This window comes from Heloderma suspectum, chromosome 5 (assembly GCF_057233095.1).
Source record: "Heloderma suspectum isolate Gila_16-S chromosome 5, 16-S_ref, whole genome shotgun sequence".
Lineage (NCBI taxonomy): Eukaryota > Metazoa > Chordata > Lepidosauria > Squamata > Helodermatidae > Heloderma > Heloderma suspectum.
The window spans coordinates 91,370,935-91,383,680 of record NC_139462.1 but is presented as its reverse complement, the minus strand read 5'-3'; the positions used below and the strand labels follow the sequence as shown (position 1 = coordinate 91,383,680).

Genomic DNA, 12,746 nt, shown 5'->3' with positions numbered 1-12,746 from the left:
CCTCAATGGTCACCATCTGTAACATGGGTGAATGTTTTCTGAATACCCAATTCTTTAATGGTACACAGCATATGTGTTACGCAAGTGATTTCTTGTAGTCTGCAGCTGGGCTCATTTGCTGAAGTGACATGCTCTGCATCAGTTTCAGTTCTTGCTTTGTACTTGTGATACAACTACAATCTGGATTACATTCTGTTCTTTTATTAGGCAGCAGCCTGATAATTAGGGGGGGTTAGACTTATTTAGGGGCCGCGGTGGCTTAGTGGTTAAGACGCTGAACTGCAGACTGGAAGGTCGGCAGGTCAGCAGTTCGAGACCCGAGTGCTGCATGACGGAGTGAGCTCCCGTCTTCAGTCCCAGCTTCTGCCAACCTAGCAGTTCGAAAGCAAGAAATTGCAAGTAGATAAATAGGTACCGCCTCGGCGGGAAAGGTAACAGCGTTTCGTGCACCTCGGTGTTCAGTCATGCCGGCCACATGACCACGGAAGCGTCTTCGGACAGTGCTGGCTCTTCGGCTTAGAAACGGGGATGAGCACCGCACCCTAGAGTCGGACACGACTGGTTGGGGACACCTTTACCTTTACCTTTTTAGACTTATTTAATGGGAGGAAACTCAAAAAAGCACATGGGATAACTGTGTAACATAGATGAACAAAGCATTTTTGGAGGGCTTACGTTTCTGACCCACCAACCTCTGCCTTCTCCCCTCAATGGTAGAAGTTTTTATTTTAAGAATTGGCAACCCTACCTGCAGGAACTCCAGGCCTCAGGAGGGTGGGGTTGTGCCCATTTGAGCATAAAGTCCTTTAAATATTTCATTAAAAAATGGAATGTGATCTTTATTGAATCACAAATCTCTCTCCCACAAACCCTAAACACATCAATTTTTTCCTTATGCTGAAGTACTAATTCAGTTCTAACTGCTTGATGTGGCATAGTCATTCCTTAGGTGCATGTGGATATAAAATGGCTCCTCTCGTGTACAATGGCCCCAGACTACTGCATACGGATGTATGCTGCAGTACAGCCTATGCCCTACTTTTTCTGCCATCTTCTAAATCATGGAGACTGCTAGCCTAGGGCAGCCAAGCAAGACTTTTCCTCCAGCTAACCATCCTGAGTTAGCTTAGGGCACCGATGCAGCATTGCTGGTTAACCATCTTAAATGGTTAGGTGCTGCAATAAGAGAGTTTCTGATTGGGCTATAAGATATATGAAAGCAGAACTATTAACAAGATAATCTAGCAGACCTGTGATTTACTAAGTTTCTAGCAAAGGACCCTCTAGCTGTGAAAATACACTCACCATATTAATTTGGTTAAAGGGAAGAATCTGTGGTCAATACATCTTAGACAGTCCCATACTGTGAGCATTGCCATCATAGATATCCCTTTAGCTGCACTGCAGAATATTCTTCTAAAAGCACCAGTTTATTTATTTGAAAATGAAATACAAATAGAAACACTAATGATGGCAAACATAAAACTTGCTAAACTGACATCTGATCAATCAGGGCAAGATCATGCTATAAAAAACATGGATATGGGGGTGGGGGGAGGTCCTTCATGCTCAGGCCTACTTACAAAAATACTCATGGTAGGAAAGTCAAGTGAGAGTTTTCTTCAGCCCCAGTCCTGCCATTTGTGATGGCCTTCACAACTCATATAGAGCCCAACTCATACCATCGCTCGCCACACAAGGTGGTAAAGAATCTAGCTGCCTGAAGCCCTAGAGAATCAGCGCACCATGCATGGAGGTACAGGATCTAAGCCATAGACTTACGTTGGTCTAAATAGTCATTCACCAGCCCATGTGACATTAGGCTGTACCCAGTTCGCCCTACTTAGAGTAGACCTATTGAAATGAATGAAACACTGAATATGCCCCATAAATAATAGGTGGTGTCCAATTGGTGTCCTTCCATTGATGGAATGTATCCAGCAGCAGTATTGGGAGGGAGACATTTTTTGGCCCTTCCCCCGGCAACCTCCTGCACAACCTTTGTTTCAAACAGTCCCCCAAACTTCTGAAGCAGGTTTTGTAGAGGCACAGGAAAGAGGGGGAAATCACTGAAAATCACTTTCCGTCACCAATTGGAAACCACCCGTTAAGAAAAAAATGTGAGTCAGATTCACCTTCATTCAAGCACATATTTTAATTCAGCTTGACCTTTTGTCTCTGCCTTTTTCACCCTGTCCTTTTGAGCTAATTTCTGTCAACTCAGTCTTTGCAAGCCCATGACAAATAAGATTAGATTTTTTGCCCATCTGAACTCAGGAAAAATAACAATGACTCAGGTAAAAAGGAAGTCATTGGAGGATGCTAGTTAGCGACCGGTAATTTCAAGAAAAAGGAGCACTTCTAAAGTTCAAAAAGGTTAATCAAGGTATACAACCAAGGTAAGACAGCTGGAGTTTCAAAGGGAATGGAATAAAAGTGCTAAGTAAAGACTCTTTTCAAGTTAGTTATTTCTTGCAAGCTCGTAAGGAGAAATCATTAAGAATTCGGATTCCCTTTCACCAGAAACACTTGGTTCTTCCAGAACAATATTGGAAAGGATCAAAGCAAATTCCTCCAATTACTTTTCTTAGGCTGCAATCCTATACTCTGAGAGTAAGCGCCATTGAACTCAATGGGACTTCTGGGCAGACATGTGTAGGATTGCACTGTAAGCTCACTCTAGCCCTATTCAGGCATTATAGTCCTGCACACAATTAGAATCGAATGAGGGAGAGTGGGCTCAGGTGTGCTAGCTCTACCCTCTTTGTTGCCATCCCTGTTATCCCCCACGAGGTTGACGGGCGAACAGGAGGGAATGTATTTTACTTGTGTAGAACTCTTAAGGATTCTAAATCATATAGGGAGTGGACAGGACCAGTGCAGATTCCTCACTGCAGACACTCAACCTCCACATGTGGCAGCCTCACCATGTGGAGGGAGAACAGTGGCAGGGGGTAGTGTGCTTGTCGCCACCCTCCCTCATGCGATTCTAACCACATAGGGGATTAGAACTCCTGAATAGGGAGTTGTTTACTGTGTGTTTTGCACTGTCTCTTGAGGAAATTGTTTTTTGGAGGAACTGCTCTTTGGGAAATTACTATCTTTTGTAACAGTGTGCTTTACTTTTCAAGGTATGTATTTTTAATATAGTCTTTTTAAAGGAAAGTAGTTCTAAAAAGAAACTTTGTTTCGTGAGATTCTTGATTTCAAATAATGGCAGCACAATACCTAGAAGACACAGTGAACAGGGCTACTCAAAAGTTTGTTTTTTTTCATACACCCTGCCTATTACAAGTAACTTAAGGTTTGCTTAAACCTTAAACAGGGGTTCTGATAATTTACCTATCAGAGGCACTACGACACACACAGAATCTCCAAGATCTGTAACTGTGTGAAGGCACTAGGGATCTCAACATCTCCATGAAACTACAGTTTCAAAGATGCTTTGGGGGAAGTCCTGAAAGTTAAACTGGTAGAAAACTGAGACATGCCCATGGTGTAGACATGCCCAATGTTACTATCCCCTCAGCTCATAGAATAAATCCATGTATTTGGAAGTTAATTGTTTTTAACTTTGATTTTTCTGAATGTCTGCAGTGTCAATCTTCAATCAGGGGACTTCTCCTTTGTCCAACAATATTTTAAATATATTAATGGCAAGCTGCTAAATTTTCTGAGAAATTTCTTCAGAATTATTTTTAAAAACACACACAAAATCAAGGGGAAATACTTTTCTAATCATGTGCTTGTTTCCAATATTTTTGGTGTTGAGGAGGGGGAAGATTGTGTTTTGTTTTTACTTTTTTGGCATCTTTTCTTGAGGCTTCTTCAGAAGTGTACTACGGCTGACAAACTAAACACTAATCAATAACTCTGTTAAATATAAAATGTTCATTCTGTATGGCTCTGAAAAGTAATAACAATAGATGAAGCAATTGAATAAGTACACAAATGTTCCAAATATGAGAGGTTCTTTCCCATTTAACATTCAAACATATATAGACTTTTGAAGTGCACAACCCCCTTTCTTTGGACTTTTTTGAAATACAGTCCGATCACCTACTGGCCAGCTGTCATTTCAGACAGTGAGACAAACAGCTTCATCTGAATCACGGTCTTTGGTGCTATCTTCACTGGGCAAACATCCCCCTCCGCTTGGGGACCGACAGCTCATATCCTCCACGCCTGATTCCTGATCACTGTTGGCTGAAAGATCTGGATCTGAGCTTTTCAGGTTATCTTGCGTCAGAATCAAGGCCGAGTCTTCTTCATCTCCCTGAGAAGGGCTCCGGGAAGGGAATGATTCCAGATTGCCACTGTAATCCTGGGGAGTGTTGGCTATGCTGTCATTAGAGGTAGAATGTCCTAAGCCATTGCTTCCATTTTGTCGATTTGTCTTTGCCTTGCCGTTATTTAATTGCACTTTTGTAAGCTTTGCCAATCTCTGCAAGACAAGAAGCAAGAATTCACACACACACACAAACACACACGTTAGCATATTTGTAACCATATTAACATTTGAGTATAAGTTAGTGCAGGAGTTCAGAACCTCTGAAGGGGCTTATGGGGGTAGCACAAGCCTCCACAGGCTGGATGCAGAGCCTCCATAGTCCCTGCCCCCTCGGTGCTGCAAGCCCAGTCCTTGCTGGGGATTGGAGAGGAGGTGGGGAAAGCAATGCCCTCTGTTAGGAATGCCCTAACACTGGATTCCCCTGTGCTACTGCTTCGCTCTGCATGGGCTTTCCCAGTCAGAGAAGCCCTGCATACAGTGAAGCTGAACCAATCCATGACTGAAGCAAGACGTTTTGCTGCCTGACAAGAGAATGCCCCTCTACCCATTCCATGTACAGACGCTGAATGAACTGGCAGCTGATTTTTACTTCAACACTGGTGATGGAACAGGACACCATCCTCCACCACACCTGAGAGCAGCCGTCTAGCTTTGGGGTGCAGGGCAGGCTATATGGCACATGCAGCTCTGTCCTTCGGAGTGGGCTCAGGAGGGACATGCAGGGTGCTGCTCCCCCCCTCACACACACACACATCTGATACAGCTGCCACACTCTGCCTTAAGGGTAGGTTGGCCCTGCAGAGTGGGGGAGGGGGGGTAGCAAAAGACAGAGGAGGCTGCTAAAAGGGGGCTGGATATGGAGGAAGGCGTTGCCCAACTGGACAGCCTCCAGTCAAAGGCAGGCTGACTTCAGGCTTGTGTGATATTGTTTTTCCTAGAATGCACATGCTCCAGCAATACGTGTTACATTTAAAAAGCAGAGAGTGCCTACTCAATTATGCCTTAACTGTTAATTCACAGTGCAATCCTATACGTGTCTACTCAGATGTAAGTCCCATTGTGTTCCCAGTTAAGTGTCTATAGGATTGCAGACCAATAGTCCAGCATTCTTTGCAAGGATCCCAGCAACCATTAAGTGGTCTGCCAGAAAATGGCCAGTAGTCCGACTGTAGACTTCCATCAGCCTTCCGCTCCAAACCACCAGTAAGAGATTAGTACACTGAAAACAGCGTATGCAACTAAGGGCCAAACAAAGATATCTCACCAAGTCATTGAAAAGTCTAACAACCTTGTGAAACACTTCAAGTAAGTAACTGGGAGTTGCCTATAATGGGTCTCCCTCTTCAACTGGTACAATTCAAACTGAGGAACACTCCATTTATCCTATTCTATTTTAGTTGCTATTAAGCTGAAATAAATAGCTGCCCAGTCCAAACCATATGGATACAACCTGTAGCATCTCTTATATTTAGAACTCTTACTGTCAGCATGGCATAGTAGAGGTATCATTCTCTACCGCTGCCAACAATAGCAAAGACCTGCCCCTGTGTGTCTCAAAGGGCATGGGGGGGTGGGGAAATAACACTCCACCAAAGGTTATCACAATGATTAAAATTAACTGGTGAACAAACACAAGTGCCCCAGTCTAGAAATGGAGATCAGCATGAGACGGATGCAAATCTGCATCCACATGTGAGTGGTACTCATATAGACTCCACTGATGGATGCATCTACTGATGCAGAGGGCGACAACCATCCCTACCCAGGGCCACTTATTACATGCAACACGCACAACACTAGAGCTGGATCAAGGCTGGGCAACAGAATGACTGCATGAATCCAAGTGCCCATACCTCCTCTAGGACCACCAGCTCTTCCTCTAATTGCTGTGTTTCTTCTTTCACTGCCATCAGGTATTCAGTAACAGACTGACGAGGATGCAACCCTTTTTCAAACCGGTTGTACATTCCACTCCAGAACCTGGGAAATAAAGCAGGCTATAAAAGGGGCTGTAGCTCAGTGGTAGGGCACTTGCTTTGCGTGCAGAAGGTTCCAGGTTCAATCCCTGGTATCTCCAGGTAGGGCTGGGAAAACCCCTGCCTGAAACCCTGGAGAGCCGCTGCCAGTCAGTGTCGCCAATACTGGGCTAGATGGACCAACAGTACCATCCTATACACATCAACTCAGATGGAAGTCCCACTGAGCTCAATGGGCAAGTGGACATAGGACTGTAGCCTAACTGTTAAATAAGGCCTAACACAGAACCCTGCATTTCACTAGACACAAATTTAACAGAATTGGAGTTCTCTCCAATTTTAAACTGGCATGTGAACATTTTTGCTCAGATTCTTCTATTTTGAGAGTATGTTTTTACATGGAAGTGTGAAAAACCACAGATCTCAGCATCTTTAGAGGAAAGTTATTTTCACCTTTGATGAGCACATATGCCCAACTTTTGTTCTTAACCTAAATGTTCTGCTCCATCAACATCTTACAGGCATGGGGTCTCTGATGTACACAAAACTCCCCTCTGACTTAAATAAACAACTTGTTCCATTTATTTAAATGGAGGATGCCAATCCACAAGCGCATTAGTGCACTCAGTATGGGTCCTCCATTGACATTTATAAGATGGTGCATGTTGGAGATTCATGCATGGATCAGGGCCCACCTGAGAGTCTGATTTGTGGTGCAAATATTCCCAAGGAATACATGTGTAATATTTGGAGCCCTTTTTTATTGTCTTATTTTTAAATGTTCAGTGCAACTTGCTAAGTACTCCAACTTGCTAAATATTCCAGGTATTATAGCTGTAAGAAGGAAATTCTCATTCAACTCTTCAGAATTCGGAGGATTTCTTATATGTCTAGGCATAGTTCTTCTAAGTCTTGGCAGGAATGTGATGCAGTGGGATCTTTCCACTATACGTGGTGGGATTGTAAGAGGGTCTCACATTTTGGGGACAAAATTTTCTCAGAAATCTCAAACATAAAAGGAACAACTATAACCAGATCTCCAGAATTAGCACTTTTAAATCTATTCCATGGACAGTACAGATTTCTATCACATAAGAAACTGGTGGGATATCTTTTAATAGCAGCACGAGTGCTTATTGCCAGATATTGGAAAGATCTACAAGAAATTTTAATAGCTAAGTTGTATAACAAGGTATGTGAAGTAGCGTTAATAGAAAAACTGACTCAAAAGTTATGCATAGCAAAAGAACAAAAAGAAAATAGATACTTTTGCTGCCAAGTGGTGGACTTCTATTGCATATATGAATATAGTACTACACATTCAGTCCCAAAAACCTTTAGTAATATTTGGTTTATGTAGGGCATAAACCTCCTTTAAATATAACATTCATATTTATTTTAATATTTGTAATGCTCCCTAAGACTCCTACCTATTTTTCATGAGTATATATTGTAATAAGATTCTATATGTTGTCTGAATTATTGTGGGGGGGGAAATTCTTTGCTTTCTCCCCACCCCCTCTTTTTTCTGTTTATTAGTCTTATTCTATATGATGGATTTTGTTGATTATTGTTCATGGTGTTTTATGTATATTGTCAAAACTAAATAAAAAACTCTTCAGAATTTGAAGTTGCGACACTGATCCAATGTAAAGGCAGCAGTTCTGCAACATTTTGTTTCAGCCCTACCGAAAGCACGCAGGCAAGAGAGATATCCATCGTACAAAGCAGCCTTTGGTAGAAGTCTCATGACAGATATTTCACAAGTTGCAGCAAACATGCATGTGATCACTGTAACACTATGAGCCATCCACCATAAGCAATACCCCCAAGAGGAAGGGGCACCTGATTCTATAGATGTCAAAACATATATATTATGTAATCCTGAGCCACTGGTTTCCTCTATGCCTACTTTTGTTTTCTCTGTTGTCACAGATCATAGCTGCACAGCATTTCCCCATTTAGCCTACAAATAAATCTCAGCAAAGTGGGGTAAATTATAAGACATATTGTGGACAACCTGGGTGAGAGTGATCTGCCTTGTTGCTGAATTCCTCTGGTTACATGTAGTCAGATGTCAATTTGTGTACACACAAGTGGATTAGCAGCTGGACTAAGTAACAGTCAAATGTAGATTCAGAATGGAGTTCTCTTGACAGGGCTTCAGAAGCTATTTTAAGAGACTCTTGTAACACTAGATAGTTTTAATGAATCAGTGGATTCTTCCTCACCCCATTTTCCCAAATCTCTAATACTTCATTTTGAAAATATACTGTTAATCACTTTTTCAAAGCAAATTTCCTTACCCAGGTAACAAAGAAATTTGTAAAAAATTAAAATTGTACACCCTGTAGAGAAACTAATAAGGGAAGAAATGCTAACATAATTTTCACTATTTGCCTCTATTTGTTCTTAACAAAGTGTCCATTTCAAATTTTAGCAACAATATGCATTATTTGAACATAGGGGGAGGGAGAAGTAAATGGCCATTAATTTACTTCTAATAAATTTAGGGGATTCATTCTGGTGTACTAAAATATTTTTAAACCACCTTTCAGGGCACCTTGCCCTCACAAGGCCATGTACAAAATTCCTTAGCAAAAACATAATACTATATAAAACCATCAAACTAAAACCATACTACACCCCCATCCCCTTAAATGAGCAGTAGCAACTAAGTCCAAATCACAGTGATTCATAAAATGTGGACTGGAATTTTAAAAAAAACTGTCCTAGGAGTTCTCTTAAAAAGCAAACAATGATGGGGCTGCATGTATTTCTTGGGAATTTGACAAACACAGGGCCATGTCCTTGGTACTTGTCAGTCCGGCATCTATATCTAATCCCCACAGCATATTACAGTTATAGTTAAGGGGTTCATCACATAGGGGCAGAAATCCACATCAGTACTGGAGCTTTCTCCATCCAGTTTCATCGTGGGAGTAGACTGGGCTCCTTTACACAGTTGTTTCTATCTAGTTATATTCCGTTCCTTACCTTTTCATGGGGTGGCTACTTTTCCTCGAAAAGCCATTACACACATTTGGAGGCATCACGAAATTTCCTTCCTGGCTCCTGCCCCTTTCCCTCCCCTTGCAGATTACTGGTGGTTTGCTTGTGATTGACGCACAATGCAGGTGGACAGCAACCTCCACTGAACTGCCCGGACTGTGTCCCCACAGGCACCAGTTTCCCAGCAAACTGCTGGAATGCCGGCATGCCGGCCATTCTGTGTTGTGGACTAGGCAGCCAAAGTTGGGCGCAAAAGTCAGTGCATCGCTTTTAGTCATGGCATGGCAGCAAGCCAGCATGGCGGCAAGCTGGCAGGTCAGTATACCGACATGGCCACCCCAGGAGATCTTGCCATTCAACACGGCCAGGTCAGGGAACTGAGAAAGCGGGGGTGGAGCACACAGGGATGATGGGGGCAGGGCCAATGTGTGCGTTATGTCCCGAGTTTAAGCTGTCACACGTTCAGGAGGATGCATGAAGGGGTTTTGTGGATGCTGCACAAGATCACGGAGAAAGCAAAGAATGTGGTCTTCAGCAGAGAATTCTGTTTCCTCAGAATCTCGGCTTCCTTTTAAAAAATGGCTGGGAGGGGGAGAAACATAAAGCCACTCCCACTTGGGTCCCCTCTACCACATGGGCTAACTGACATAAACTGCCCTGTAGGAAAGGAGGAGTGAGGGAGACAGGAGCAGGCAAAGGGAACATAAAGACCTTCTCCAGTTGGACTGCATTACCACCCCCTCCCCCAACCACCACCGCTGAGAGATAAGATGGGAAGGATCTACCCGCCCTGCTGGCAGTCTACTTAATTTTTTTCCTCTTCCCTCCCCATCCCCTGTTCCTTGCACATCATTCTTTTTAGATAGTAAGTCTACAGGCAGGGACTGTCTTTTTTGCTAATTGATTGTAAGCTGCTCTGGGAGCAAGATTAAAAATAATTTAACTAAATAAATAATGTCTCTTCTAAATATAATTTCTTTGCTAATTGGGCCTCAGCATTATTTCTGGGAATAATCCAGTGACATGACACAAAAGGAGAGACAATTCATTAAATAACTCTGTGTGGCTGTATGTCTCCTAAACTGAACTTGATCATATCAATTTGTTCATATACCGGAATGAAACAGAGAATATGAGCAATGGCATATTGTCCCAATGTTTTCCACTAGAGAATACCTAATCTTGAGAATGTCACTTACTTGTAGATAAAATGGCAGGGAGCTGACTGTGGATGCAGGGTCCTATTATGGTCTTCCCTATACAGAGGATTCACATAATCAGCACGACTTTTCCACAAATGAGCCCAAAGTGAATATGTCCGTTCTTGAATCCTGAGAGGTGAGTTAAAAGACAATTCCATGAACAGCACTGCCTTTCCCTTCAACCCAAAACCCCATAGGTGCAAGTCGGTTAACAGAGTAGATCTATATTTAGGAAGGCTGGAATTCAATATTCTGGACTGGACTCTCTTTGCTATAAAGGGTGAATGAACTTCCCCCATTCTGAATGGAGAACAGGCTAAATGGGTACATTCACCTTCAAATAAAAGCCAATAAACAGAACTGATATAGTGCACAGTTTAGGATGGTAGGCACGATCCCTCCCCATCAGCTGTTCTTATGGATACAGGATCAGCACAAGAGATTTGGGCATGTTGGACCATCAGAACTTTACACTGGCCTAAATCCTCTTTCCTTCTCCTTGGGTTCTTCCACCCATTTCATGGCCCACTCTTGCCAAGACCTGGCCACACCACACAGACTCTTGCCATGTTTCCCAAAGGCATTGCCATATAAACTGGTTTACAGCTGCCTTCACATGGCAACGGTAACATATAGACCATCTTTTCATATTTACATGTATTTAACCTTAATACTAACTGTAACAGAAGAATGAGTGGAGGAATGATGAGTGGAGTTAAAATCAGTTGAGAAAGTCAGTTAGATGTGGGATGGTTGATTGGTTAGAAATCAGTGAGAGCAATGGGATGAGAGACAGAGTTAACAGAATTAAGGGGCAGAGTTAGATAAATAAATTTGAGAGAGATTGAGAGAGGGAGAAATGAGAAGCTGAAAGGTTGGTGGTAAGCTGTTAAAGAGGGGAATCAGTGATGTTAAGTTAGGTTATTAGAACCATTATTTATTATTCTGTGTTAAATGTCTACTTGTTCTGGACATTCCATAAATAAATATATGTTTACTGTTTTAACCACTTATGATCTGGTCTGGGTGAATTCTAAGGTTACTGTATCTCACCGCAAAACTGACTTTGAATGAAATAGTCAAGTATATACAAAGGAGAGTTCTACTGCCCTCTGTAAATCAGTAGGTGCTGGCAGCAGGGTTATTTGAGGGAATAGTGGGAGAACTGAAGCAGTTTAGTGACCTACCCAGTGACTTCTATGGAGCAAGGCCTTGTAGAGGATCCCTAGATCCACTGGCTTTATGTCATTTCAGTTGTCATGGCTCTCACACACACATAATTTGGGAATTGTACTCTTCTAAGGCCTGGTTGAAAGCTTTCTGTGTGCCTTTACCAAACTTAGATCTCCCAGGATTCCTCATAGGTAAGCCATGACTATTAAACAGGCTTAGGACTGTCATGAGATTGAGTATTTTCTGGGCTGGATATTTGTTTATTAATACAACTGTAAAGTGGTGAATGGCATATTGTGTATAGAGATTAGGAGGTAAGCATGCCTTACTTAATAGCATCACTGATGCAATGAATATGGACTTGAGCACGCTCCGGGAGAGAGTGCAGGACAGGAAGGCCTGGCGTGCTATGGTCCATGGGGTCACGAAGAGTCGGACATGACTGAACGACTGAACAACAACAACAAAATGCCTTACTTAAGCTCTCGTCTCTCCTTCTGACTGTTGCACAGGAAGTTCCCAAACTGGCAGGAATATATATGATGCTGTATATGGATCAGGAACCTTTCATTGAATTCAAAGGCACACGGAAATTGTTCCATAAGTTGCCAAGCACACTCGATGAACTGATCAATAACTGGAGATATCTCCTTTGGGTCCCCATCTAAATTGCCATACCTAAACCAAACCCAGAAGAAAAAGTTAATTCATAGCATGTGATTCTTTTAAATTAATCTGAGTTTGCATCATAGCTAGTCCAGCCCTAAACTTTAGTTTAAGATGTTTGTGTTTTCTTTAAAGATTGTTTTGGCATCATTTCCAGCACCTCAGAGCAAAGATCAAATGTAAGATTTCTGCTGGCATATATACATGACAGTCAGCCAGAAACTGAATAGTTAATATCTCAATATAACGCAGATACTTTATTCATATAAAATCAGGAAAAGCCCGGAATGTCTATTTAAGAGGGTGTAGCAAATTTTATTATTGAGGGGAAATCCACACACTAAATAAAAGTAATTAAGGGTGCGACCCTATGCATGTTTAGACCCCCAAAAAGTCCTACAACTCCCAGCATTCTCCTGCCATCCA

General features: G+C 42.3%; 1 protein-coding gene across 4 annotated transcripts in view; it reads right to left on the bottom strand.

Annotated features, from left to right (window-relative positions):
- Window positions 1-4,050: 4,050 nt before the first annotated feature.
- MTMR7 (myotubularin related protein 7) overlaps window positions 4,051-12,746 on the bottom strand; it is a 50,887-nt gene continuing 42,191 nt past the window's right edge. For all 4 annotated transcript variants that reach the window (XM_084856668.1, XM_084856667.1, XM_084856669.1 and 1 more), the window contains 4 exons: window positions 12,132-12,332; window positions 10,479-10,610; window positions 6,145-6,271; window positions 4,051-4,444 (listed from right to left, as the gene is read on the bottom strand). In XM_084856668.1, the coding sequence (XP_084712794.1) occupies window positions 4,079-4,444; window positions 6,145-6,271; window positions 10,479-10,610; window positions 12,132-12,332 (826 nt within the window). In that variant the 3' untranslated portion in view covers window positions 4,051-4,078. The remainder of the gene's footprint in view (window positions 4,445-6,144; window positions 6,272-10,478; window positions 10,611-12,131; window positions 12,333-12,746) is intronic.